The following is a 24160-nucleotide window of genomic DNA, read 5'->3' as shown; positions in this document are numbered from 1 at the left end:
TAGAACATGCTAGGCGACCCAAAAAGTCTCCGAAGAGATCAGCGATATTTGTAAGGCAAAAGGCTAAAATCAGGAAAGGTTGTCGGTGGCTTGCGCCAGAAGTACAAATCAGTGCCCACGGAAGATCCGTTCATCCTTCACACTCAAGCTCGCCAAATAGATCCCAGCGAGAATTGAGGCAACACTATGGCACGTACGGCGCAGGCGCAGGTGCATTTAAATTCGAATTGCCATTCTTGATTAGCAGCATAAGCTAGAGAGAGATACATATATAGTAGGTGACTCATTCTTCCAGTGAAGAAGTATAAAGACTTTCATCACTGCTCAGCCATTCTCGTCTCACTTACATACCACCCTCTCCTTACATTGTAAACTCGAACATCTGAGATTTATATACACACCACCAACCACCTTCCTCTCTTCCTTCCAGAAACTCATCTCTCAAAACCACTTAAAAAAAACCACAGCTCAGAAAGTTGCCTACCTCTCAAAATGGTCAACATCAAAGATATTGCCGCATCAAATGCAGCCTTCAAGAAAGCCAACACCGGCCTAGTCGCCGTCTTCGTCGGCGCAACCAGTGGTATTGGAATGGGCACACTGAAACAATTCGCAAAGAACGCCAACAGCCCAACAATCTACATCGTAGGCCGCTCCCAAAGTGCCGCCAAACCACTCTTAGACGAACTCAGCACCTCAAATCCAGAAGCCGTATTGAACTTCATCGAGACAGAAGTCTCACTCATGAAGAACGTCGACAAGGCATGTGACGAGATCGAATCCAAAGAGACGAAAGTAGATATCCTATTCGTCTCACCCGGCTACCTATCATTCGATGGTCGAAATCGTAATTCATTTCCTTGCTCCCCCCCCCCCCCCCCCCAAACCACCCTTTCGCATACTACATACAGTATACTAACAACGACATCTCAGAAAGCGAAGAAGGGATAGACATTCCGCATGCCCTGCGCTACTACACCCGTCTCCGCTTCACCTACAACCTCCTCCCCCTGCTAAAAGCATCACCCAACCCGCGCGTAATCTCCATCCTCGCCGGCGGCCGTGAAGGCGACATCGACCTCTCGGACCTAGAAGTAAAAGCCAACTTCTCCGGTCTGAAAGCCATGAAGAACAGCACCACGCAAACAACCCTTGCCTTCGAAGAGCTGGCCAAGACTAACCCAAGCGTGACTTTCATCCACAAATACCCCGGGTTCGTGGATACCGGTGTCCTGGGTCGCTTGCTGGGTACTATGACGGGGCTGTGGGCACTGCCCGCGACCTTTGTCAAGTGGTTTATTTTACCGGTTCTTAATTTTTTCTCGACGAGTATTGAGGAGGCTGGGGAGAGAGGGGTGTTTCTGGCTACTAGTGCGAGGTTTCCACCCCTGAAGAGAAGGGATGGGTGGGAGGCGGCGGCGGTGCCGTTGCCGGAGGGGGTGAAGGAGATTAGTGAGGAGAGCGGGGTTTATAGACTGGGGGCGAAGGATGAGAGTGTGGATGCTGTGCCGGTGTTAGTTAGGTATAGGCATGAGGGTGTGGGGAAGACGGTTTGGGAGAGTACATTGGCTGTTTGGGAAAGGGCGCTTGCGAGGTCGGGATAGAAGTTTGTTTGGTATTGGATTCGGTGTCTGGATAGTTTTGAGCGTCATACCGTATTTTCAGAATTTGTCAATCTTAATTCAGTCTGGTCTAAAATCTTTGTAAACAACCGCCCCGCTATGATCAGAATGAACTTACTTGAGTTGGGAAGTTTAGGGCACTATGTGCGAAGGCCTTACAAAGAAAAGAATAATCGAAAGTGTCGGGATGCTGAAGCATTCACAGCAAGCACAATAGTCAGATGTATTAGATTTGATATCCTCAGATTGAATGATTAGCTAATATTTATACAGGAAAATTCCTTGGTCATCCTATCCCAGAAATCGTCTCCGTAAAAACATCCACGTGATGGACATTAATAAAGGCTATGCGCCGGCTACTAAACAGTCAAGCTCCTTTGAACGCCTACGCTTCATGATGACCGTCGTAACATGCGTAACCAAAATTCAACCAAATCAAAACTGATTGTCAGAAGCATGAATAATAAGTAAAATCAAAAACTTTTGTGGTATTATCCCTCCCAATTCCCAAATGCTGTTCCAAACAAACGCCAGTCACCTATTTTTACGCCCATTTCGAAAAGTCTAGACTATCCACAATACTATCCCCTCCACTACCGCCAACTTGCGTCTCGGCCGTTGAAAGAACCGATGACCGCTGAGAACTGGACTCGTTCGTGTTGGTCAGGAAGTTCGCGACCGACGAGCGTCGGAGACTGGTGACACTATCTCGTACATTTACACCATTCGCGGTGCCTGGGGGCGTGGTGGTTGATGAAGTAGAGGGCTTCGGCCCGTATTTCTCTTTCAGTCGATTGATCTCACGTAACCGGTTTCGCCATGACGACACATTCTCTCCTCCCTCCCTGTTTGCCCATACGAGACAGAACACCGAGGCATTGAGGGCTAGGAGGCGTATAAAGCCTGGCAGGGCCTCCAAGCTCATGATCTTTGTCTCCGCAGCCGGCGAGATCTCCGGAAATCCTGGCTTGCTCATAACTTGTACTTTATAAAATGCGCTCTTTGCATTTGCTTTCGAGCGAAACCGGGTGGCAACGAACGAGGCTCGCGACTCTGGAGTAATAACAATGTTTACATAATTGAATTCCGAAGGGAAGGTGTCGAATTGAAATGGATGACCGGAGTTGTTGAATATGATATTGACAAAATCGTTACCAATATGTTTCTTCTTGCCAATGCACTGCGGATCACGCTCAAGATTCGTTGGCATTTGAGTCGTAACGTGGAAAACGATCTCTGACACACGATCACGCCAGCAGACTGCATATTCGCCATCAGAGTCGCCAAAGCGATCTAAGCCTTGGGTGTTGAAATCAGCACCCTTCAGTTTCGTAAGGGTGCCTAAACCAGTGAGAAAGTCGGTGTAATCAGTACTGCCCATGATGTTTGCCAGAATCTCGACTTCGTGCGTTTGATTTTCACCAGCATATACCACACCTACTTTGTGGCCATCGACAGTGAAGTTGCGATCCAATGATTTGATTGCTCGGTCCATAGCAGTATCCATGGGTAATGGAATCGGACGAATCGACTCCGCAGCCTGAGGGATTGAGGCGGTCAACTGCAGCAAGAGGTGACTTGGGAGGACCATGTTATTATCAGAGTGCTGAGATTCTCTCGTGGAATCTGCTGAAACTGGACTCTGGTGTGCTGGAGGCCGGCTGAATTTCTCGCGGATTATGTAGCACGAAGTTCCTGACGGCTGGCGTTTTGTGATTTGAGCCCAACCGCCCCTAGTTGCTTGTTCCACAGTCACGACACTCTGGCCGACTATCCATCGCTTCTTCAAGATCTCGCCAAACCGGTCAGACGTAAAGGTAGGATCTGCTCTCGAATCGTCGACATCTGCATAGGCGACGCGCTGCATAAAGTCAAGCGTAGCTTGCGCCTGCTCGTCCATTCTTTCTTTGCCGTTGGCATCTATTGAGACGAGATTTTTGGCAATCCAACTGACTTGACCTGCTCGATCATTAAGCTTTAGTGACAGGAACCAGAATATAATGACATGATAAGCCAGTGCATATACATATTGCGGTAGATCGTCTGATGTATTCGGTTGGAGGTTGCTCTCAAACACACTGTGCTCTGTAATGACCGCAGAATTCCTCGCATGAGGATAGCTGCTGCGAGAAGACCCTTCCTTGGCCGGTTGGTCTCTGACGTACTGGAGGTAACGAAAACAAATTGCAAACACCGTTCGGTACTCTTCTTCTCTGAAATTGACATAAAGGTCGGGCAGCCTAGCAAGACAGGCCAGAAACTCAAGAATGTGAACAGCAACCTGAGACTGCGTGATGATTGTTGACATCTTTTGGAGAATGGTCATCAGTGACTTGCTTGTCGATCCAGGCATCTCATGACAACATATGGAGAGAGCGTGGATGCAACATTTGGCAGTTCGCTCCCAATTTGATCCTATTCCTAGCACAAACGTTCGAACAATTTCATCTTGGTCATTCTTGAAAAAATGGTGGTGATAGCCCATGACCATGTTCAATACCTGGAAGAGGCAGATTGCCACGTCGGCTTTACGAAGACCTGATGAGCCCGGCGGCTCTTGAAAGCTATCATTCTTGAGAAGATCACATAGCACCTTCCTCAATTCCTTGATCTTCTTAATCGCACTCTGACTTCTGAAGAGAGCTTGGTTTGTCAACTGAGAGGGCAGGTGAACTAGAATGAAGCTATAGACCTCCCAGTCGCACTGATTCTCCAGAAGTCTAGTCACAGTCTCAACGTACATTCCAATATTTAGCGTCGCCTGGTGCTTCAGGGGTGAGCTGGTTTCAATTTGCTCTTTTTCGGGTTCGGATCCTTCACCAGTACCACCATCCTCTAGAACCTTCTCATTCGCTTCATCATCCTTATGATCATCTTCATCGTTGGCGATGGAAATCAGCCGCGAGCTTAAGTTGTCAGAGGGACTTTCTGGGAGGGCTTCTGGGTCTGGATACATCCACATTTGGTGATTTCTTTGGAGAGTCCTGCTAGCACCACTTCCCAATCGGACAGGCTGTCTAGGTTGAGAATGTCCTTGACTAAAGGAAGTACTCCGCGATAGACGAGAGATAGCATCTTCATTTCTAGACAAGCGCTGCTGCTGTGCTGCTTCGTCAGCAGCGTGCTTTCTGGCTAATGAACCTGTTGTTCGATACAAAGATGCTGCCAAGCCCTCAGATTCAGTCTGGGGAATTAAAAAGACTCTATTCGCCCAGTCTGCTCGTAAGCGGAAAAGCATCTTCATGGCTGATATACGCGCATCTGTCTCGCAGTCAGGAGACTTGGCGATAGAGAGTATTTCCTCGAACATCCGAAGAGCTTTGAAGGTGGATTTATCCATGGTTCTCATGAAAATTTGAATGAAGCCTTTCGTGACAACATTTGATGGAGTCTGGACCAAATTAGGATTGGGCACAGCTGAAGATACAGGCCTACTTAAGCCGTGTCGAGATGCGGGTGGAGATCCAAGCGGGGATTGAAGACGATCACTTGTGACGCTCCCACGAATAGCATAGATGACCTTGTCGAACAGGGGACGTTCAGCCTTTTCAGCAACGGATACGGCGAAGGCAACTAGCTCCTGTAACACTGCAATATCCTTCTCGTCGCCCGTGTCATCCAGCAGTGCCGAAACAAAATCAGGTATGAGATTAGGGTCTTCCTGATCATCCATCATTTCCACGACCTGATAGACGTCCGTGACAGCTTCGATCGCGTGGAGTCGAATAGGTGTTGGCTGGGAGCGATCATCGAAGAAGGCCTCGAGGATTGTCCTAATATTTCTCTTCCAATCTAGATCTGTAGGGTAGCATAACCTATAGTCCATGAAGTAATCAATGACCAGTTCGGCACAGGACTCAGGTAGGTGAGCATGAACTTGGACGAAGAAGTTCATGCAGTCTTCGCGCTGGTAGAAGTCGCTGCCCTTGAACCTGACTAGGAGTTGCTCTACCCGAACGATGAGACTGTAGAGTGTTTGCCCCAGAGTAGTCACCAAATTTCGATCGCTTATCTCTTCCTGGCCCATGGGGCTTATCATTCGAGACCTAGTAGCAACTGGGCTACCGTCAGATGTCTCCAACGCTCGTCGCGAGCATTTCACCACTACATCAAACATCAGAGCCCAATCCTCTTCCATCACATTGTCTGGGACTTCGTCGCCTTCGTCACCGAACAAAGATAGGATGAGTTTCAATGCATCCGCCTCAACTTTGGTGTGTCTTATTGACACGACTTTGTTGAGAGCGTGTACTAGGAGTGTGAAGGGTACCAGGGGATATCCCTTTTCACTGCTCTTCGTGAACAACTTTTCTAAAACCGACAAAGCTCCCCGGATTTCACGAATAGCATGCTTGCCAGGACCTCCAGTTGCTGGTGGATCGCGAAGTATATTTAGAAGAATCCTAACAGTTGTCTGGCCATTATGCGAGCGGCAGAGGGTCCTGATCGAGCGCCATGCTTCTTGTTCCACAGCTTCCACCAGGCAATGAATAGCACACAAAACTTTGACGCAGTCAACAAGTTTGTTCTTTGGAATCTCCCCATAGGTGACGATTGTATCAATGACATTGATACAAGCTCTCAAATCAGTCGCTACCGGCGTTTGTAGGCATATGTAGAGAACCACATCAATAAGGTCCCCGGCAGTCTCATCGCTCGAAACGTTGAAGCTGAATTTTATGACATCCACAATGAATGCAAAGAGCAAAGATAGGTTGGATTCCTCGCCAAGCGGAGCTTTACTTTTCGCTTTGTTTCGAGGTAATGAGCGACGGGCCAACGCGGTAGCGTTGAAGCATTCTCGTAGCCAAGCTGTCAGGAGTGGTATTGTATGGTAGTGGAAGCCCGACAAATCTTTGCCGTGTTTCGCCAATTCCACCAAAGATGCAAGTTGTAGGTGAAAGTCTTCGGGGTTCGCTGGGGCAGTGAGGACTTGGAAGTAAGCTAATCGCTCCGGATCAGTCGAGGATGTATTTTGAACGCATGCAGTGAGAAGCTGAAACCCAATATTTCGAGCTTCTGGTGCTTTCGTCGGTTCGATGAGATCCTTCCCTTCTTTGAATATGCTTGTTATCTGCAGTTTGTTAGTATCTTCGAAAACACAAATCATGGGGGAACCTACACCGCTCAGAGGAAAGTCTTGAACAGCATGGCGTATCGCCTCTGCTGCCGCAAGTCGATCTGGAAGAGGATTCCCGATCTTCAACTGTTCATATAACTCTTCATAGTTCGGAGGACCTCCAAAGTTTGTAGGCGGGGAACTGCTCAAGCCATTGAGTCGAGGAGCTATCAGAGCGGGAGTGTGCGAACTGGGACTGCGGGATTGTTTTCCGCCAGTCAAACTCTTGAAGACACTGACAAGTCCATTTGTGCTTTTGGGCTCAGGAGTCTGGGCGTCTCCGGAGGTCGGAGGCATAGAAGCTCGATTCGCGCGGGGAGAACGGTTGGAAAAGATCGAGGGGTTTGCTGGTGAAAGAGGCCACTGGAAACGACGGAGCATTAGCTTTATAGTTCTATTCTTTTATTGCAAACTATGAGCGGAAGAGGCGCATGGCGTTGACGGCACTTCGCCCTGTAAATGCAGATTCAGATTCAGATTCAAATGGGGCTGGCATTGCCCAGAACCTTAAACCCAAAGAACATGGCAGCAGGGAGGGCACCGAGAAACACAGAACCTACATCAGATCCTATGCGGGCACGAGTGCGAGGAACAAGTGCAGCTTCCGCAGCTCATAGCAGTCCGCAGTGCATGTAGATCAGCCCGCCACGAGATGAATAACTAGGTGCCCAGGAAAGCTCTCAGGTCCATAGGCAGAATTGGTGTGCGGGTACTCGAGCAGTAGGAAGAGACGGGATAATAGGTATTATTTGTCATCGGGATCGGAGAGCTGGATATTTATTGCGAAAGGGGCAGAGTTTGAAGAGGGCGTGAGGACACGGAAGACATTGATCCAGATCAAGTCACAAGTCAGGTGGGTGGGAAGCAGACGGGATGGATGATTTGCATACAAATACGATTCGGAGCTACCCACCCTGCCCCTGCTTCCGGCCTGCCTGCCCTGCGCTACGCAGATAATAAAAAGTTCTGCGATAAGCTAACAAAAATCGACAGAGTTTATCGCGCTTACTGTATAGTCGGTCCCACGTTTTCTAACCTGAGTGGAAGGGAAGGGTACGGAGTAGGAGGTAAAGTTCTGGTAAACAATTGGTAAAAGTATAACCTTACGTTATACATTATGCAGCGGGAAGTATAACAAAATCATCATCATGTATACAGTACTCCCGGTCCAAAGTATGTTTCCTTCTTACCTTTCTTAGGTAACTTTAACCCACTTAGCCTTGCTTGCGTTATCCTTACACCTTACCTTACCTTACTTATCCTTATGCCCTGAAACAGAAGTGACGGTGCGGGTCTCCGAGCGGTGGGGGGTGGCAGAATTCTAGCGGGCTTCACGCTGTGGCGCTGCCTTGCGACTGAGTGAGGCTGAAATGTTTTTGTTTAGGTATCAAATAGAACAATAGAATAGGATCATCACCGCTTGCTCAACCTTCTTTTTCCCAACTCAAGACCACCTCCTCTGCTGCAACATGGCTTCTGATTTGCAGACTGTTGCCCAGCTGCTCCAGGCCACTTTAGACCCTCAGCAGCATAAGCAAGGCAAGCTCGCCAGCTTCCCCGTTTGTTGACTTTCCCCGCTAACTATCTGTAGCTGAGGCTGCCCTCTTGGAGGAAGAGAAGAAGCCAGGTTTTTCCCTCCTCCTCTTGAATATTGTCGCCTCCGAATCGCTTCCTCGGAACACTAGACTTTCTGGAGCCTTGTGCTTCAAGAATTTTATCAAATTCAACTGGGTGGTGGGTAGCGCTGCTCTCAGGCTTCGAAGATTGGACATATACTGAGTTGAGCATCTAGGACGAAGATGGATCCTACAAACTGGCAGAGAATGAGGTCGTAACAATCAAGAAGGAGCTTATTGGTTTGATGATCTCGGTGCCCCCCTCAATCCAATCCCAACTTGGAGAATCGATCAGCGTAATCGCCGACTCTGATTTCTGGGAACGTTGGGATACGTTGGTTGATGTTAGTCCCTCCAAAAAACACCTTACAATATTGTTATTTATGCTGATTGCATATAGGACTTGGTGTCGCGCCTGACACCTGACAATCCCAAGGTCAATATTGGTGTTTTGGAAGTGGCACACTCTATTTTTAAGCGATGGCGACCTCTGTTTGCATCTGATGGTTTATATACAGAGATCAACCATGTGCTGTCGAAATTCGGACAACCATTCGTACAATTGCTCGAAGTATGTCCTGTATTTATCCTACATGGTGGCTGGGAACTGATTTTCTACACAGACTACCGATCAGCAGATTGAAGCCAACAAGAACAACAAGGAAGTGCTGAAGCAATATGTTGAAGTTATGAACCTGCTAGTGAAGCTTTTCTACGATCTTTCGTCCCAGGATCTCCCACCAATCTTCGAAGAAAATCTACCCAGCGTTACATCTCTCCTCCACAAATACCTTACATACGAAAATCCTTTGCTCGCGACAGACGATGAATCTGAATCTGGACCCTTGGAGTTCGTCAAGGCTGGTATCTGCGAGGCTATGACACTGTACATGCAGAAATACGAGGATGCATTTGGAGAACTGTGCAAGCCATTTATCATGAGCTCGTGGAGTTTGTTGACAACAATTGGCCCGGAGACAAAATTCGACATTTTAGTCAGTAAAGCACTACAATTTTTGACGGCTGTGGCAAGCATTCCACAACACGCTGAAAACTTCAACAACCAAGAAATTCTGGGGCAGGTGGTGGAGAAGGTCATTCTTCCTAATGTCAGCCTACGGGAATCAGATGTTGAGCAATTCGAGGATGAGCCTATCGAATATATTCGGAGGGACCTTGAAGGCTCTGATGCTGATACTCGACGACGAGCGGCGACAGACTTTCTGCGAAAGCTTTTGGATAAGTTTGAAAGCTTGGTCACCGAGGTTGTTGGACGCTACATCACCCACTACTTGGAGGCTTTCAAGAAAGACGCGGGCGAATGGAAGTCTAAGGATACTGCGGTTTACCTCTTCTCAGCCATCGCTGCGAAAGGTGTCATCACGACTACTCACGGAGTCAAGACCACAAATTCTCTTCTCAGTGTAGTTGAATTCTTTCAGAATAATATTGCAGGTGATCTTGTTGCCGATACTGGAGTCGAGCCAATCATCAAAGTTGATGCCATCAAATACCTTTACACTTTCCGGAGTCAATTGACCAAGGAACAGTGGAGCGCAGCTTTCCCACCATTGGTCAAGAATTTGGCATCTTCAAACTACGTCGTCTACACCTACGCGTCGATTGCAGTAGAGCGAGTTCTGTTCCTCACCAACGATGCCGGGGAACATATCTTTGGCAAGGAAGATGTGGCCCCTTTCTCGAAGGACCTTTTGGAGCATTTATTCCAACTCGTAGAGAAAGACCCGGCTCCAGAGAAGATCCAAGAAAACGAATTCTTGATGCGCTGCGTTATGAGAGTCTTGATTGTGATCAAGGATGGAGTGATCCCGCTTACGGACATTGTTCTACAACACTTAATTCATATCACGGATATTATCGGCAAGAATCCAAGTAATCCACGCTTCTACTATTATCATTTTGAGGCGATGGGTGCGCTGGTCAGATACTCTGCTTCGGCACAACCAGAAAAGCTTGAAAATGACCTATACCCACCATTTGCAGGAGTCTTACAGAACGACGTTCAAGGTAGAACTGAGAAATTACAGAGCTTTTGTTCCATGCTGATCAATCTTTAGAATTCATGCCATACGTCTTCCAGCTGTTCGCCGCCCTGCTAGAGGCACGCCCCCATGGTCCGCTCTCTGACTACTACAAGGCGCTGGTCACTCCGATTCTGATGCCAGCTTTATGGGAGTCGAGAGGCAATGTACCAGCACTTGCACGATTGTTGACGTCTATCATCCCCAGAAGTGCCGCCGAGATTGTTGCGAATAATCAAGTTGAGCCGATCTTGGGCATCTTCCAGAAGCTTTTGTCGAAGAAGTCTTCGGAAATATATAGCTTCGATGTCCTGGAAGCTGTGCTTATTTCGTGTGATGCGTAAGTTCTGTGCTCCAAAATTCATAAAAATTCACTAATGTACCCCTACAGCAACGTCATCCAGCAATATTTCCCTACGATTCTCACCCTCATATTCACACGACTTAACAGCAACCCACCCGAGAAGTTCAAGCAGCGATTTGTCCGCTTCTATCATCTCATCTCCTCTCGCGATCAGTCTGGCCTCGGCGCTGACTTCTTCATCAAAAACTGTGATAGCGTCCAAGACGGCGTTTTCGTTCCCATCTACCTAACAATCATTCTCCCCACGACCCAACAGCTTGCCCGTCCTACCGACCGCAAACTCGCTGTTGTGTCTCTTACCAAGACCTTGACGGATTCGCAGGCCTTCGCGGTCAAGTACCTGAAAGGCTGGAGCAAGACCTGTGAAGCTCTTCTAAAGCTGCTTGAAAACCCTCCGATGCCAGTCGCCGCCGACGATGCAGTCGTCGAAGTAGATGTCGACGACCTAAGCTTCGGCGTGGGCTTTACGCCCTTGAATACCTGCAAGAAGCAGCCTAAGGATGAGTGTCCGGATGTGACGAATGTGAAGCCTTGGGTCGGTTCATACCTAAAGGCCGCAGATGCGCGACACGGAGGCGCAATCGGAGGATATGTGAATGAACGGCTGTCACCAGAGGCGAAGGCCGTTCTGGTTTCTTACATGCAGTGAGGGATGAGGGAACTTACGAGGGAAAAGATAATATGAAAAGATGATTGAGATGATTGGCCTGAAGAAGCATATATGTAACTCTAGGGGCCATACATACCCAGAGCGCAAAAATAAAAAGCGGTAGATTTGTTGTTCCAGTCTCGATATTGATTGCGATGGCGAGTTATTTTCTCCAGGCTTCCTTCAAACAGGGTCCTTATCTTCCCCGGTCCCTTTACATCCGCGTCCTCGGTAGATAGCAAGTCCTTTTACCGATGGGAAAGCTCATACTTCAGCAAAGAAAGCATCCCATCTATGGCATGAGGTCAAGCGATCAAAACGTGCGCTTTAGGCAGAATGTCTTTGGGGACATATCATGAGACCGTGCAATTGATACCCCAGTCTCCCACAGATCAAAACAACGTCTTTAGACAGTAGAAATACGAAAACAATCCCCTATTCTTCAGCTGATGGCTTGAACGTGGTAGTCCCACCGCCAGCGAGAAGCCCGGCTGTGAGAGATGCTATTGCTCCAAGTGGGGTGGGGGTTTGTGAGAGGAAAGCTAGTTTGCCTGAGTATGGGGTTCTTGGAGTATTTGATAGATGATGCGATCGTCGTTGTTGGACGCTTTTTTTCACCAATTGCCATTTCGAATGCTCTCTAGATATGCTAGTGTTGTTTCAAAGGCTCCTGACTCTCGACTTAAAAGCCTGAGGGAGGAGGGGACAGACAGATTTTCTGGTGGATTGAGTATTGTATTAGTGGTAAATCAGATAAGGCTCTTCTCTTCAAACCCAAAGATGCCGCGGAAGCCAGAATCATTTTAAATGGAATGTATAAATGCAATGCCGAACAAGTAAAGCTTGTTCGGAGGGTGGATTCGCGAGGCAGCACGCAAATTAGACGTTCGATGTCGAAATCATTAACGAGTAGAATGTGAAGAGAACTCGCGAGACTTGCCAGGTAGGCTTGAATCGCCCATCTTATGCTCATGGTTGAGACAACATGCATTTTCAGATCAACTTTCAGTTTTATAAACCCAAGACCTTAGTGTCCAGCCATGCCAATAGAGCGATCCGTTGCCTATTTATTTCCTAAGCCTAGATCCACGAAGTCTTGGGCTTTGGTCTCAACCATGGCCTTTTCTGGTAGAATCTCTTCACCTGTCTCACGGCATGACAGTGTCTGTCCAAGTTTGGGTTATAAGGGTCGGGATAGATGATTAAGCTTTCCAGCTGGTCTGGTAGGATCCGATCCAAGACGCTAGGGTCGTCCGGCATGAGTGTTATCAGCGGAATTTCAAGATGTCTAGAAGAGCGGTGTTAACACAAGTGCTGTTGATACCATTGGAATAGGGTAATACTTCAGCTTTTTGAAATGTCTCATTGATCCCATGGTATTGACAACATCCCAGCCGTCATTGTAGCGAACTTCGATATCTATTATTACCCTCTGCAAAGACCCGGAGACTTGTCTCAGAGCAGCTTGGAGAATTTGGCAGTCCAAGAATTGATCTAATCGGCAGTCGTAGACCAGGTCACAGTCAAGCTCCTGGAGGTTTGGTGTTTGACTCAGCATGCTGCGTAAGTGGTATTCACGGAGACTACCATGTTTGAGGCGAAGTTGTTTGAGATGCCAGGCATAGGGTTTATAATATCTCCAGAGGTAAGGTGACGGGGCAAAGCAAGGTATAGATAGTGACTCGACTCGGGGGATGCTGAGTAGTCCAGATAGCTTGGGCGGCAATATCGAACATATTTACCTCCCAAGGATTGAAACTCAGATTGCCATCTTCATCAAAGTCGACAGAAATAACGACTGACCTAATTGTCGCGGTTTGCATAAAATATTGGGGGAGCGTGAGTGCTTCAAAGATCGTGCTTCTGGCGACAGACCACAGCGAACTCTTATTTCGATTGTCGTAAGCTGGTGCATTCTTGAGAGTAGCAGGGCAACCGCCACATCTACAGTCCCTTTGGCCAAACCTTCGAACCAGTTCTTCTTCGAGACGTGATCCATGCACGCAATAAGACTGCCGCATATACCGTTTGCTTGATAGCTCAGACCACCTTCACGTGCTTCATGGGCACTGTAGAACAATCCATGGCAGGGCATTGCGGCCAGTAGTTTCGCATGTCTGAAGTAGTGAGCGAGTATCGGCCGATGCAAGAGGGTTCGAAGAAGAAGATATGGAGGAGGGCCGTATTTTCCTGGAGTCCAATGCCGTTTCTTTTCGCCTGGATCTTGTGTATTCCGCAACATCGACACCCTCCAAGTTAGAGATTGATGGCGGTGGGGGGGATTTCCCATCAGTCCCCGGGATCCAATTGAACTCGGAATACAAGACTGGCTCGACAACCCTATGAATATTCTTAGAAACGGTGCTCAGGTTGAGATGGTCGCTTTGGGTGAGGAAAGCAAAAACCATGCCCCATAACTCGGTGGGCAACTGCTCCCACAAGGATCTATTGGTGGATATCGTCGCCATTGAACAGATACCAGTTGAGGAACAGCTCTGGATATCTTGAGTGGAATATGCTGTCTTCTGATGAAAGTTGAGTGCTGTTGTAATCAAAAGAGGCTTATTAGAGAGTCATGCAATTCATGCAACAACAGCCACAGCGCATATACCCACGAGCCCCCCGAGCTGTCCAGCCATGCGACCCATCAGTTAGTGTGGTGTAGTATAATATGTTTTGGTGTTGTTAGAATTGAAATGGGGGCGTGCACCAAGTCCTGTGCACATGGTGTTGGGTGTACTAGGTGCAACAGGGTGGATGAAAGTTGCTGACATAATCAGCCAATGGCCTGACCTGGGGTTTTCCCGAGCAGGGTTTTATATATTTCATCATACTGTTATCAACTTCACTGTACAATGGGGAAAGGACGTATTCTTGTAATCGCTGGTTCAGACAGTTCTGGGGGGGCGTGAGTTACTCCGAAAGTCAAATAAAGACTCTGCTCCTACTTTCCTACTTTGAAGAGTACGCCAGCTGACATGGCACGTTCAACTTTTCAGGGGTCTTGAAGCAGATCAAAAGGTGATCGCAGCTCATGGATGTTATGCTATGACTGCAACTACAGCCTTGACAGCCCAGAATACTCTTGGGGTTGTGGATATTCATCACACCCCGCCAGATTTTGTGGGCAAACTCATTGACGCATGTATCAGTGACATTGGTGTCGATGTGGTAAAGACTGGTAAAAATATTTTATTTTTGCCCCATCTATAATTCTTTGGAGATGAGAAGTGCACTAATCTAATCTTCAAAGGGATGTTGGCTTCTGTGGAGACTATAGAAGTTGTAGCAAAATGTCTTCAAAAACATGATGTGAAGATTCTGGTCATTGACCCTGTACGCGTTACTTCAAAAAAGAAACGAAAGTAACTGACGGATTCAGGTCATGGTCTCAACCAGTGGTTTCCAATTACTACCACCGAAAGCAGTCCGTGGACTGCGGACTCTTCTTCTTCCACACGCAACCATTCTGACGCCCAATGTCCCCGAAGCGAAGCTGCTCCTTTCCGATGCTGGCCAACCAGCTGAAGATCCCAAGAATGTCGCTGATTTGATAGAAATTGCCAAGTCTGTGCAATCTCTGGGACCTAAATACGTCCTAGTCAAGGGAGGGCATTTACCATTCAAGAAAGATGGCACCGTGGCCAAAACTGACGAGGAGCGAGAGCTTATGATCGATATATTGTATGGAGAAGGAGAAGTAACAAGAATAGAAACTGCATACCAAAATTCCAAGAACACGCATGGTACTGGGTGCTCGATGGCATGTGAGTAAACTACCTTTTAATAAAATTATCGTCTAACGACAGCAGCTGCCATTGCTTCAAACTTAGGAAGTGGCCAGGAAATGGCCCAAGCTGTGAAGGGGGCTTGTAGATATGTCGAGGCTGGAATCAGAACCGCCACAGACCTTGGCCATGGAAATGGTCCAATAAACCACTTTCACTCAACCTACACTCTACCATTTGCACCGTAAGTGAATGTCCCTTCTTCCTAACTAGGTTTTAACCATGATTTCAGAGGTCGCTTCTTGGAATATCTCCTAGACAGAACTGATATCAAAAAAGCCTGGAGAGAACACACCCATCATGACTTCGTAGCTAGTCTTGCCGACGGAAGCTTACCAGTCGACTCATTCAAATATTATCTGGTCCAAGACTATTTGTACCTGGTCCGTGATTCCCCGAGAAATATATAGAATTTAGCTAATCATTTCAGGTTCAATTCGCAAGAGCCAATGCTCTGGCTGGGTACAAAGCCAAAACGATGGAAGATATTGCGGCTGTGAGATGCGACACATCACCTTCCCCGGATCAATGCTGAAAGAATCTAGGCTGCAAAAATCGTGAGCCATATCCATCACGAGATGTCATTACACATTGAATACTGCGAAGGTTTCGGTATGACGAAGAAAGATATTGAGGCAACGGAGGAGAGCCAAGGTATGCCTAACCTTAGAGCCATAGGCGCCGTTAACAACGAATTGCAGCATGCACAGCATACACAAGGTAGAGACTATTCAGACCTGATGGGGGATCCAGCTAATTGCAGAACCAGATACGTCCTCGATATCGGACAAGCCGAAGATTGGCTTGCTCTGCAAGTTTCCATGGCACCTTGCTTGATCGGCTACGGTGAAATTGCGAAACGTCTTCACGCGGACCCAAAGACAAAACGCGAGGGGAACATATATTGGCAATGGATTGAGAACTACGTTGCGGATGACTATTCGGAGGCCGTGCAAATAGGATCTGGTGAGTTTCCCTACTACATCAGACAACCTGGAGACTGACTGTAGAAGCCCTCCTTGAGAGACATGTCGTCTTACAATCACCAAGCCGTATTGAAGAGCTGGCGAAGATCTTTATTCATGCAACCAGAGTAAGTGTTCCGGTTTAGTCCAAGAGGACCTATGTATTTGCTAATTCCTAAACAGATGGAGACTGGTTTTTGGGATATGGGAGGAAGCCAAACATAGCAGTTTTATGGGCAGTGATGTTACAACTTGGTATGAGAAATTCAAGAAATGGCGGATACAAGATTGCAGCAATGTAGACAGCAATATTATTTTCTCGGTCGTTGCAAAACTGCCGACGAGCTGGGCTGGCTTGAGCTTTAAATATATTCAAACCAGCCTTTTGGTCCCTAGATAGCTTTTTTAGGATTCGAATATGGTGAAACCATCCTTGCATGTAGATTCTACTTGCTTTCGTCTCTACGCTTGTCATTTCACCAAATACCCTGCCTGCCATCCTTTCTTCTCCGCCCAAAAGAGTTTAACTCAGCTTGTAAACCATATTCGGGGAAGAAGTATGTATTATGAAGCTCTGGTTGTAGATTAATTTAATGTTGCGAACTCGCCTCACGCACTCTCGAGGCACTGAAGGGTGGCGTCGCAAGGGTCTTTTTTCTAGTGGATACGGTAGTCCGCATTCGGCATCGCTCGTTCCAAAAGATTTTCCAACAAGATAAGTTTTCTGCAGGAACTTTTCCTTCCCACCTTCCCGCAAGTTTCTAAAATCCATCGCAAACACATCTGCTCAGTGCTCTCCCATCCATTCAAGACACTCTCTGCACAGTACAACCATTCCGACTGTAATATCACGATTTCACTCACCTTAATCCGCTCTTTCGACCCAAACAAATCAGCAACATGTCTTACGGAGGTGGTGGATATGGTGGATCGCGCGGTGGCGGTGGAGGAGGAGGAGGATACTCTAATGGGTACGATTCATATGGCAGCCGCGATAACTACTCCAGTGGCTATTCCAACGGGTATGAAAACCTACGGTCTAAATATTGTTGTGAAGTCGAACGCATCTCGTTGTCTTGCGTATCGTGATGCGACAAAGCCGGCGCTCAGCTCAGCTTTGAGCCCCGGGTGACGCATCATTTCCAAGGCAACAACATTCTATTTCCTTTTTTCCTCGTGCTGCAAGATCCATATACTAACATTATAGAAGATCCAGAGGTGGAAGCAATGGATACTCTGGAGGTGGCGGCGGTGGCTACGGTGGCGGCGGAGGAAGCGTCAACGGCTACTCTGGAGGAGGTGGTGGATACGGAGGCGGTGGTGGTGGAGGGTTTGGAGGTGGTGCAGGCGGAGACCGCATGTCAAACCTTGGAGCTGGTCTACAAAAGCAAAGCTGGGGTAAGTTGTATCACCGAAGCCTATTTTATTTGCAAACGCATAAGCTAACAAGTCGTCAAGATCTAAATGCCATGCCAAAGTTTGATAAATCATTTTACAAGGAAGATCCTCAAGTCACGAACCGTTCAGAAGCCGATGTCCTCAAATTCAGAAAGGAACACTCCATCGCCGTCCAAGGCAACGATGTCCCACGACCAGTCGAGACCTTTGACGAGGCTGGCTTCCCACCTTATGTTATGAGCGAAGTGAAGGCCCAGGGCTTTCCAGCACCAACTGCCATTCAATCTCAAGGTTGGCCCATGGCTCTGTCGGGACGCGATGTTGTCGGTATTGCCGAGACTGGATCCGGAAAGACTTTGACCTACTGTTTACCAGCCATTGTCCACATCAATGCGCAACCCCTTCTTGCTCAAGGCGACGGTCCTATTGTTCTGGTCCTCGCTCCTACCCGTGAATTGGCCGTTCAGATTCAACAAGAAATCACCAAGTTTGGCAAATCCTCCCGCATCCGTAACACCTGTGTCTACGGAGGTGTTCCTAAGGGTGGCCAAATCCGCGACCTCGCTAAGGGCGTGGAAGTGTGCATTGCCACTCCAGGTCGTCTTATTGACATGCTAGAGTCCGGAAAGACTAACCTTCGTCGTGTCACTTATCTCGTACTCGACGAGGCTGATCGTATGTTGGACATGGGTTTCGAGCCACAAATCCGTAAGATTCTCGGCCAAATTCGCCCTGACAGACAAACTTGCATGTGGTCTGCTACATGGCCAAAGGAAGTCCGTGCTCTTGCCTCCGATTACTTGACCGACTTCATCCAGGTCAACATCGGTTCCCTGGAACTCTCTGCTAACCATAGAATCACTCAAATTGTCGAGGTTGTCTCTGAATTTGAAAAGCGTGACAAGATGACCAAGCACCTCGAGAAGATCATGGAAGACAAGGATAACAAGATTTTGATATTCACTGGTACAAAGCGTGTTGCTGACGATATCACACGTTTCCTCCGACAAGATGGATGGCCGGCGCTTTGTAAGTTTAATATGTGCATTCTCTTCCCTGTTTTGCATGCTAACACTTTCTAGCCATCCACGGCGACAAACAACAGAACGAGCGTGATTGGGTCCTAAATGAGTTTAAGACTGGCAAGAGTCCCATCATGGTTGCCACTGATGTGGCTTCCCGTGGTATTGGTATGAATAAAACACCCCCCTCCCCCTTCACAGCAACGCCCAGTGGGCTACCGAGTAGTGCTTTACTCTCAATGCTCAGGCCCTCTCTAGATTGCGTATATGCCCGGGTTCTTTCGTATCTTTCGGTTCTCTATTCAAGGGTGTCTTGGAAGTAGGGTGCTGCATGGTTTTTGCCACCCTCGTGATTCCAAACTGAAGAAGTGATTCTTCGGGTACAAGATGTGGAATTAGCAATTCTTGACTCGATCAAGCTGTCTCCAAGACCCCCAAACAAGAGGACCAGGATGTGTGGATTTACCTGCCCTGGCACTACCCGCAATGGACAGTTCATGTCAGATGCCGAGAGAGTATTGGATGCATTCAAATGCAGCTTCTTCACTAGCCGCCTGGAACGTTGCTATACTCTTTCTTGTTCTTGCTAACCCATCAATGAAGATGTTCGTAACATTACTCATGTGTTCAACTATGATTACCCGAACAACTCGGAGGATTATATCCATCGTATTGGTCGTACTGGTCGTGCCGGTGCCAATGGTACTGCAATTACGCTGTTCACAACTGACAGTAAGTTCCTTCCTAACCATTCGAACGTAACCAAGCTAACTCTATCATTCAGACCAGAAGCAGGCCCGTGATCTCGTCTCCGTTCTGACTGAAGCTAAGCAGCAGATTGACCCACGTCTTGCCGAGATGACAAGATATGGTGGAGGCGGTGGCGGTCGCTATGGAGGAGGAGGAGGATATCGTGGTGGACGTGGAGGCGGCCGAGGTGGTGGCGGTGGTGGTAAGTTCAGAATCCTTTCCTCCCCCCGTTCATCAGCTGATGGAACTAACAAGGTCGTTGGTAGGAGGTTTTACCTCTTCCAATGCTGCTCCTCTCGGAGGCAGTCGGCGTTGGTGAGATCCGATTATACCCGAGTGACTTTTACGTCACAAAACCGTCGTCGAAAGTCCGAATATCGATCCTTACAAGATATCGAACATCGAATCGAAATTCGGCAAAGCAGCATTCTCAGAAAGGTTCCCTTAGGCGTTTAATGGACTCAAGAGGTTGGGAGAGGGTAAAACGTGCTCACTCTTGTAATCTTGATGGCTTTTCTTTCCCTTTCTTTCTTTTTATCTTGACAAAAAATTGCGTTGTTTCAGGGAACATGGATGGACAGACATGCATGGGATATTAGATAGAGAGTCGTGGGTACTCTAGGCGGTTGCTTACTCATAGACTCTTAGGTTGCTCTTAGCTTTTCTCCATCTATGTGTTTTCGAAACACTGACTTCTTTGCCGAAGTTTGGGGTTTCGATGGACTGTTAAGGGGTTTGCAATTTCTCGGTGGAACATAGACTGTGTAGCTCGCTAGTTAGTATGATAGATGAGCAATTCAAGCAATAAATTGTTGAAAATTTGACTGAAAGGCATCAGATAGCTTTCCCTCTGACTTTGTTCTCTTCCAACTACCGCATCCTCTTTCCGTCACCTCTACCAAACCATGTATGTCTATATTCCCTACCATCTTCCCACGCCATCCCTCCTCCACATACTCGAGCCCGTATCTCAAAAACCAAAACCCATTTCCAATCAATCAAGCAGGCAGGCATCCAATCACCCACCCACCGATGCAGATCTTTGAAAGATAATCAAATAAGAAACATCCTGGTGCAAGAACTAGCATCCCTCATCTATTTACACTTGTAAACCAAATGCATACAATATAGTATAGTACATTATAGCAGGTACAATAGGAAGAGCATGGAGTGGAATACGTATAGTAGATGATCCCTTGTACTGTACCGTACTAGCTTTAACTATTTACTGGCCTTCTTCCTTGGGTACGGTACTTACCTACGGTATCTGTAGAAGTGAAAGAAAGTCATGGTTAGGAGTCTACAAAGCTGGGAGTTGAACGATCATGTAATGTGTGATATCTTGGATACTACGCACTGCATTCTAGATGAATGATGATCTGTAGGCTTGTAGGAGCTTGAAACTCGTACTCACGGTCGACACGGAGACCAGTTTGCTACTTGTTATATCTCCGACTCCTTTCATGCAGGTCAATGTAATGAAAAACAAAATCACTTAGGTCAGTCACATCACATCATGCCATGATGCAAGAAAAGAAGTCATCAATTCGTGTTATCAACAAGTGAGTTTAGAAAAATTACGTAGAATACATTAAGTACAACAGGTAATAAGAAAAGGACCCTTTCTTCCGTTCTCCCTCCTCACACCCAGCCTTCCTTCAAGCGTCCATGAAGAAAGCCAACCAATGGACAAATTGTTGCTGTGAGTTCGAGTCGAGATGGAGATGAGAAGGTCCTCCCCTTTCTGTATTTTGGCGCGCATATAATGTACGGAGCAGGTTTCCTTCAATCAACCCACACGAAACTATCATTTATCTGTTTGTTGTAGTGTAGTTACCAAAATAAACTCCGTCCTCAGAGCGAGGCACAAAAGGGATGTGTAAAAAGGGCACTGATAAACAAGATGCCGCCGGATGGTTGCAAAGTCGTTACAGCGAATTGAAGAAGAAGATTTGGACCGTCCCGAAAGTGTTTGTTGGTCATGTACAAGAGGAACCGTGAGTTATGAGTGATGGCGAGATCGACGAGGAGTTTTGTGCAGAAAAAAGAGACGCCTAATGAGAAAGGAAAAACGTTGGTCGTGGCTTTGAAATGCTCTATGACCATGTTGACTTTTCTTTCAGGCCGCCGATCCGTTCCATGTCGATGGATTGGAATCTTTCTCCGCCCTCTTTCTCATACGCAGGCAGTTGCTCGTCTTCCTTCAAGGGTTCGAGTCCAACGCTGGTCTCGCCAACCCGTACCACCACCACACGGCCGCTCTTGCGCTTTCCGGACTCGTCCTGCTCATCGGGGAACGTGATGCGGATTTCAGGCACGGCCGATGTAGGTGTGGTTGGGGGGCTGTTTAGCATAGCTGACTTCTCGTCATAGACGTAGATACTTGAGCCACGGCCAATTGGGGTTGTGGTGATTGTCAGGCTACGGTGGTGGCCTTTGACGGGTTGTTCGTTGTAGGTGGGGAGTTGCTGCCGTGCAACGGCTCTGTTTCGGCGAATCTTGCGCACGATGTAAAGGGTTCCGACTAGGAGAAGGGCAATGAATACCAGGACCATGAGAGCGATCAGGAGATCGATCATGCTGTTGGACATTCTGGTAGTGTTGGAATCGTCACGGACGGCGAGTATGGCGCTGCCTCTGGCTATGATGTTTGATACCGAGTCCATTGGTATCTGTAATGTAGGTATTTATTTACGAGAACGAGTCGTGAAGAACTTTGGTATTCGTATTATCGGGTAACTGGACGTGATGGGAATCGAATCTTGCTGTGTTGAGCACGTATTGATGGTCGTCAAAGAGCTGTATTGAGACTATTGGCTGATATTGATGGTCAGCTTGGAGTCTGCGATTGAGTGGCGGCCATGAGTCCATCATTGCAGTTCAATTCGCGATACAATGTCAAGGGCATCGCGTCGCAGCAGAGACAACAACAAGAAGAAAAAGGTGGGAAGACGTGAAGAATGCACTTACGCAAGGAGCAAGAGTAGGTACGGGTTCGCGAGAGGTGCGGGAGATCCGGAGTAAATAAAGGAAGGAATGGACGGTGATCAGCTAAGAGAGTGAAGCTGATACCTGGAATGAGTGTAAGAATCCCGAGGGAAGGAAGGAGGGGAGGAGAGGGCGAGACGTCGACGTTCGTGATGATCTTTTGTGAGGTTGTTGCGAGAAACGAACGAACAAACGACGCAAGGGCGACCGACCGTTCTTCTTCTCCTGATGGCCAGCAGCGCCATTTCTGAGCTACTCCCAAGCAAGTCAAGCCGAGCCAGGTACAAGCGGCTAAAGTGGGACCAGGGCCAATGAGGACATCAGATGGCCGAAGTGGACCCACTCTAACGGTGGATTGTGCAAAGCTCGGAGATGAAATTCACTCCATCTTCTGCAAAGCCACACACTCTTTCACTTTCTTCAACTCTACCAGGGAGGGGGGGGCATCAGAGCGTCTAATTATTGATTCTGGTAGCGGATCTTCTATCGATATCGAATCATCCATACAGTCCTGTACCTTTGACATCTGGCAGCTTCAATCAGATAATGCATCAGCCGACAGTTATTCATGTATCCTCAAAATTGGACATCGGCAGGAGACCAGCTCGTATTGTATGTAATGTAGAGGACGACAAGCACTGCCGAGACGCGACACAAACGGTTCCACTTGCTGCTCACGCGGGAGATCTGATCTGATCTGAAAGATAAGCTATGAACTGCAAACCACCATTCGGGTTAAGTATAAGAATAAGCTCTCGCTCCCACATCAGTTCATGCCGTCGCAGATCAGGGACGATCTTGAGACCGAATCTGAGGGAGGCACAAGCGCACTTTTGAAGCATTCGGAGTCAGGCTCGGATCATGAGGTGCGGGCTGTGTGCCGAGTCTTTCGTTCGTGTGGGGAAGTTCAGATGGATAGCTTATTGTTTGACTTGAATGATGCTATGGAATGAACCTGAGCCGGAGATTGGTGCGTCAGCGTATGAAAACTTCATAATTGAATTTTGATGCTTTTTGGGCAGTCGATTGAAGGCGTGGAAACTGATGGTGTCCTTCGAGCGGTCGATGGTTGATGCTATTGGCAGCGGCAAGTATTGCAGGTCGAGCTCGAGGGTCTTTCACAAATACCAAAAAGGGGGCTTAAGGGGTTTAAGGGGTGTCACGTGTTACCATCTTGATCTTGCTTCTTCTTTGTTGTCGAGTCTGATTGGAAGACAGGATTTGATGAAGAAGGCAATTTCCAAATAACATTCCAAGGTGCGGAGGATTTGGCAGTGAGCTGGTCACTAGTTTCAGCCACCCGAGCCACTTATGAAACGGCTCACTCTCTGAGGCTAATGATAAACAGTATTTTCTTTTTCTTTTTCCAATCCCCATTGCTTCTCTCACTTGTAACACGTCTGTGGCGCTCTCTGGCTTGTTCCGTATGACAGAATCCTTTGGCCAGTAATATGAGGTAAAGTTCTTCCAGAAGACGTCTCCATATCATTAGATCTCATTGCCGCTCGAAGATCAATGTGACAGATCTTGGTCTAGAACATGCTGGTTATTCAAGACCAGGGACAAAGATTAAGCGCCGCTCTAGTTTGAGACCAACTCACCATGAATTGTAAGACAAACTTTATGTAGGGTTCTGGAAAAGAGGAACAGTATACTTCCCACTCACAATAGCCCCGAATGACCTCGTCAGAAGATTGATTGGTGCATCTTATAGCTATTAGCTACGACATCCCCTGACCAAACACACACACGTGATACTCGGCCATCTTATTGGCCAATATCGACTAAATCCGGCACACCAATGCAGTGTAACATGGGTAGGCCTCAACTCAGTGCG

General features: G+C 47.6%; 5 protein-coding genes across 5 annotated transcripts; 3 read left to right on the top strand and 2 right to left on the bottom strand.

Annotated features, from left to right (window-relative positions):
* Positions 1–492: 492 nt before the first annotated feature.
* andH_3 (Oxidoreductase) lies at positions 493–1604 on the top strand (the record flags this gene model as incomplete). Its single annotated transcript, XM_031147233.1, has 2 exons — positions 493–847; positions 934–1604. The coding sequence occupies 2 exons, from the start codon at positions 493–495 to the stop codon at positions 1602–1604; spliced, it is 1026 nt and encodes a 341-aa protein (XP_031007799.1).
* A 562-nt stretch (positions 1605–2166) lies between these two features.
* On the bottom strand, positions 2167–7104 carry tsc2 (Tuberous sclerosis 2-like protein; the record flags this gene model as incomplete). The annotated part of the gene is made up of 2 exons (XM_031147232.1): positions 2167–6696; positions 6745–7104. Coding segments are annotated over 2 exons (4890 nt in total), but the record flags the coding sequence as incomplete, so codon positions are not given.
* A 1106-nt stretch (positions 7105–8210) lies between these two features.
* On the top strand, positions 8211–11412 carry CSE1 (Importin alpha re-exporter; the record flags this gene model as incomplete). The annotated part of the gene is made up of 7 exons (XM_031147231.1): positions 8211–8304; positions 8333–8475; positions 8534–8701; positions 8758–8928; positions 8981–10385; positions 10436–10739; positions 10791–11412. The coding sequence occupies 7 exons, from the start codon at positions 8211–8213 to the stop codon at positions 11410–11412; spliced, it is 2907 nt and encodes a 968-aa protein (XP_031007801.1).
* Positions 11413–14460: 3048 nt separating this feature from the next.
* On the top strand, positions 14461–19654 carry dbp2 (ATP-dependent RNA helicase; the record flags this gene model as incomplete). Its single annotated transcript, XM_031147230.1, has 16 exons — positions 14461–14593; positions 14666–14748; positions 14795–15179; positions 15225–15384; positions 15433–15583; positions 15631–15696; positions 15746–16166; positions 16211–16297; positions 16349–16420; positions 16957–17293; positions 17373–17563; positions 17624–18592; positions 18646–18753; positions 19189–19317; positions 19370–19537; positions 19602–19654. The coding sequence occupies 16 exons, from the start codon at positions 14461–14463 to the stop codon at positions 19652–19654; spliced, it is 3513 nt and encodes a 1170-aa protein (XP_031007794.1).
* A 1777-nt stretch (positions 19655–21431) lies between these two features.
* Positions 21432–22001, bottom strand: LHYA1_G002252 (uncharacterized protein; the record flags this gene model as incomplete). The annotated part of the gene is made up of 1 exon (XM_031147229.1): positions 21432–22001. The coding sequence occupies one exon, from the start codon at positions 21999–22001 to the stop codon at positions 21432–21434; it is 570 nt and encodes a 189-aa protein (XP_031007795.1).
* Between the last annotated feature and the right edge of the window lie 2159 nt (positions 22002–24160).

The sequence above is a fragment of the Lachnellula hyalina genome (genome assembly GCF_007821495.1).
Source record: "Lachnellula hyalina strain CBS 185.66 chromosome Unknown contig00023, whole genome shotgun sequence".
Classification (NCBI taxonomy): Eukaryota; Fungi; Ascomycota; class Leotiomycetes; order Helotiales; family Lachnaceae; genus Lachnellula; species Lachnellula hyalina.
Note: the sequence above shows the minus strand (reverse complement) of the source record. Positions and strands in the feature narration are given on the sequence as shown.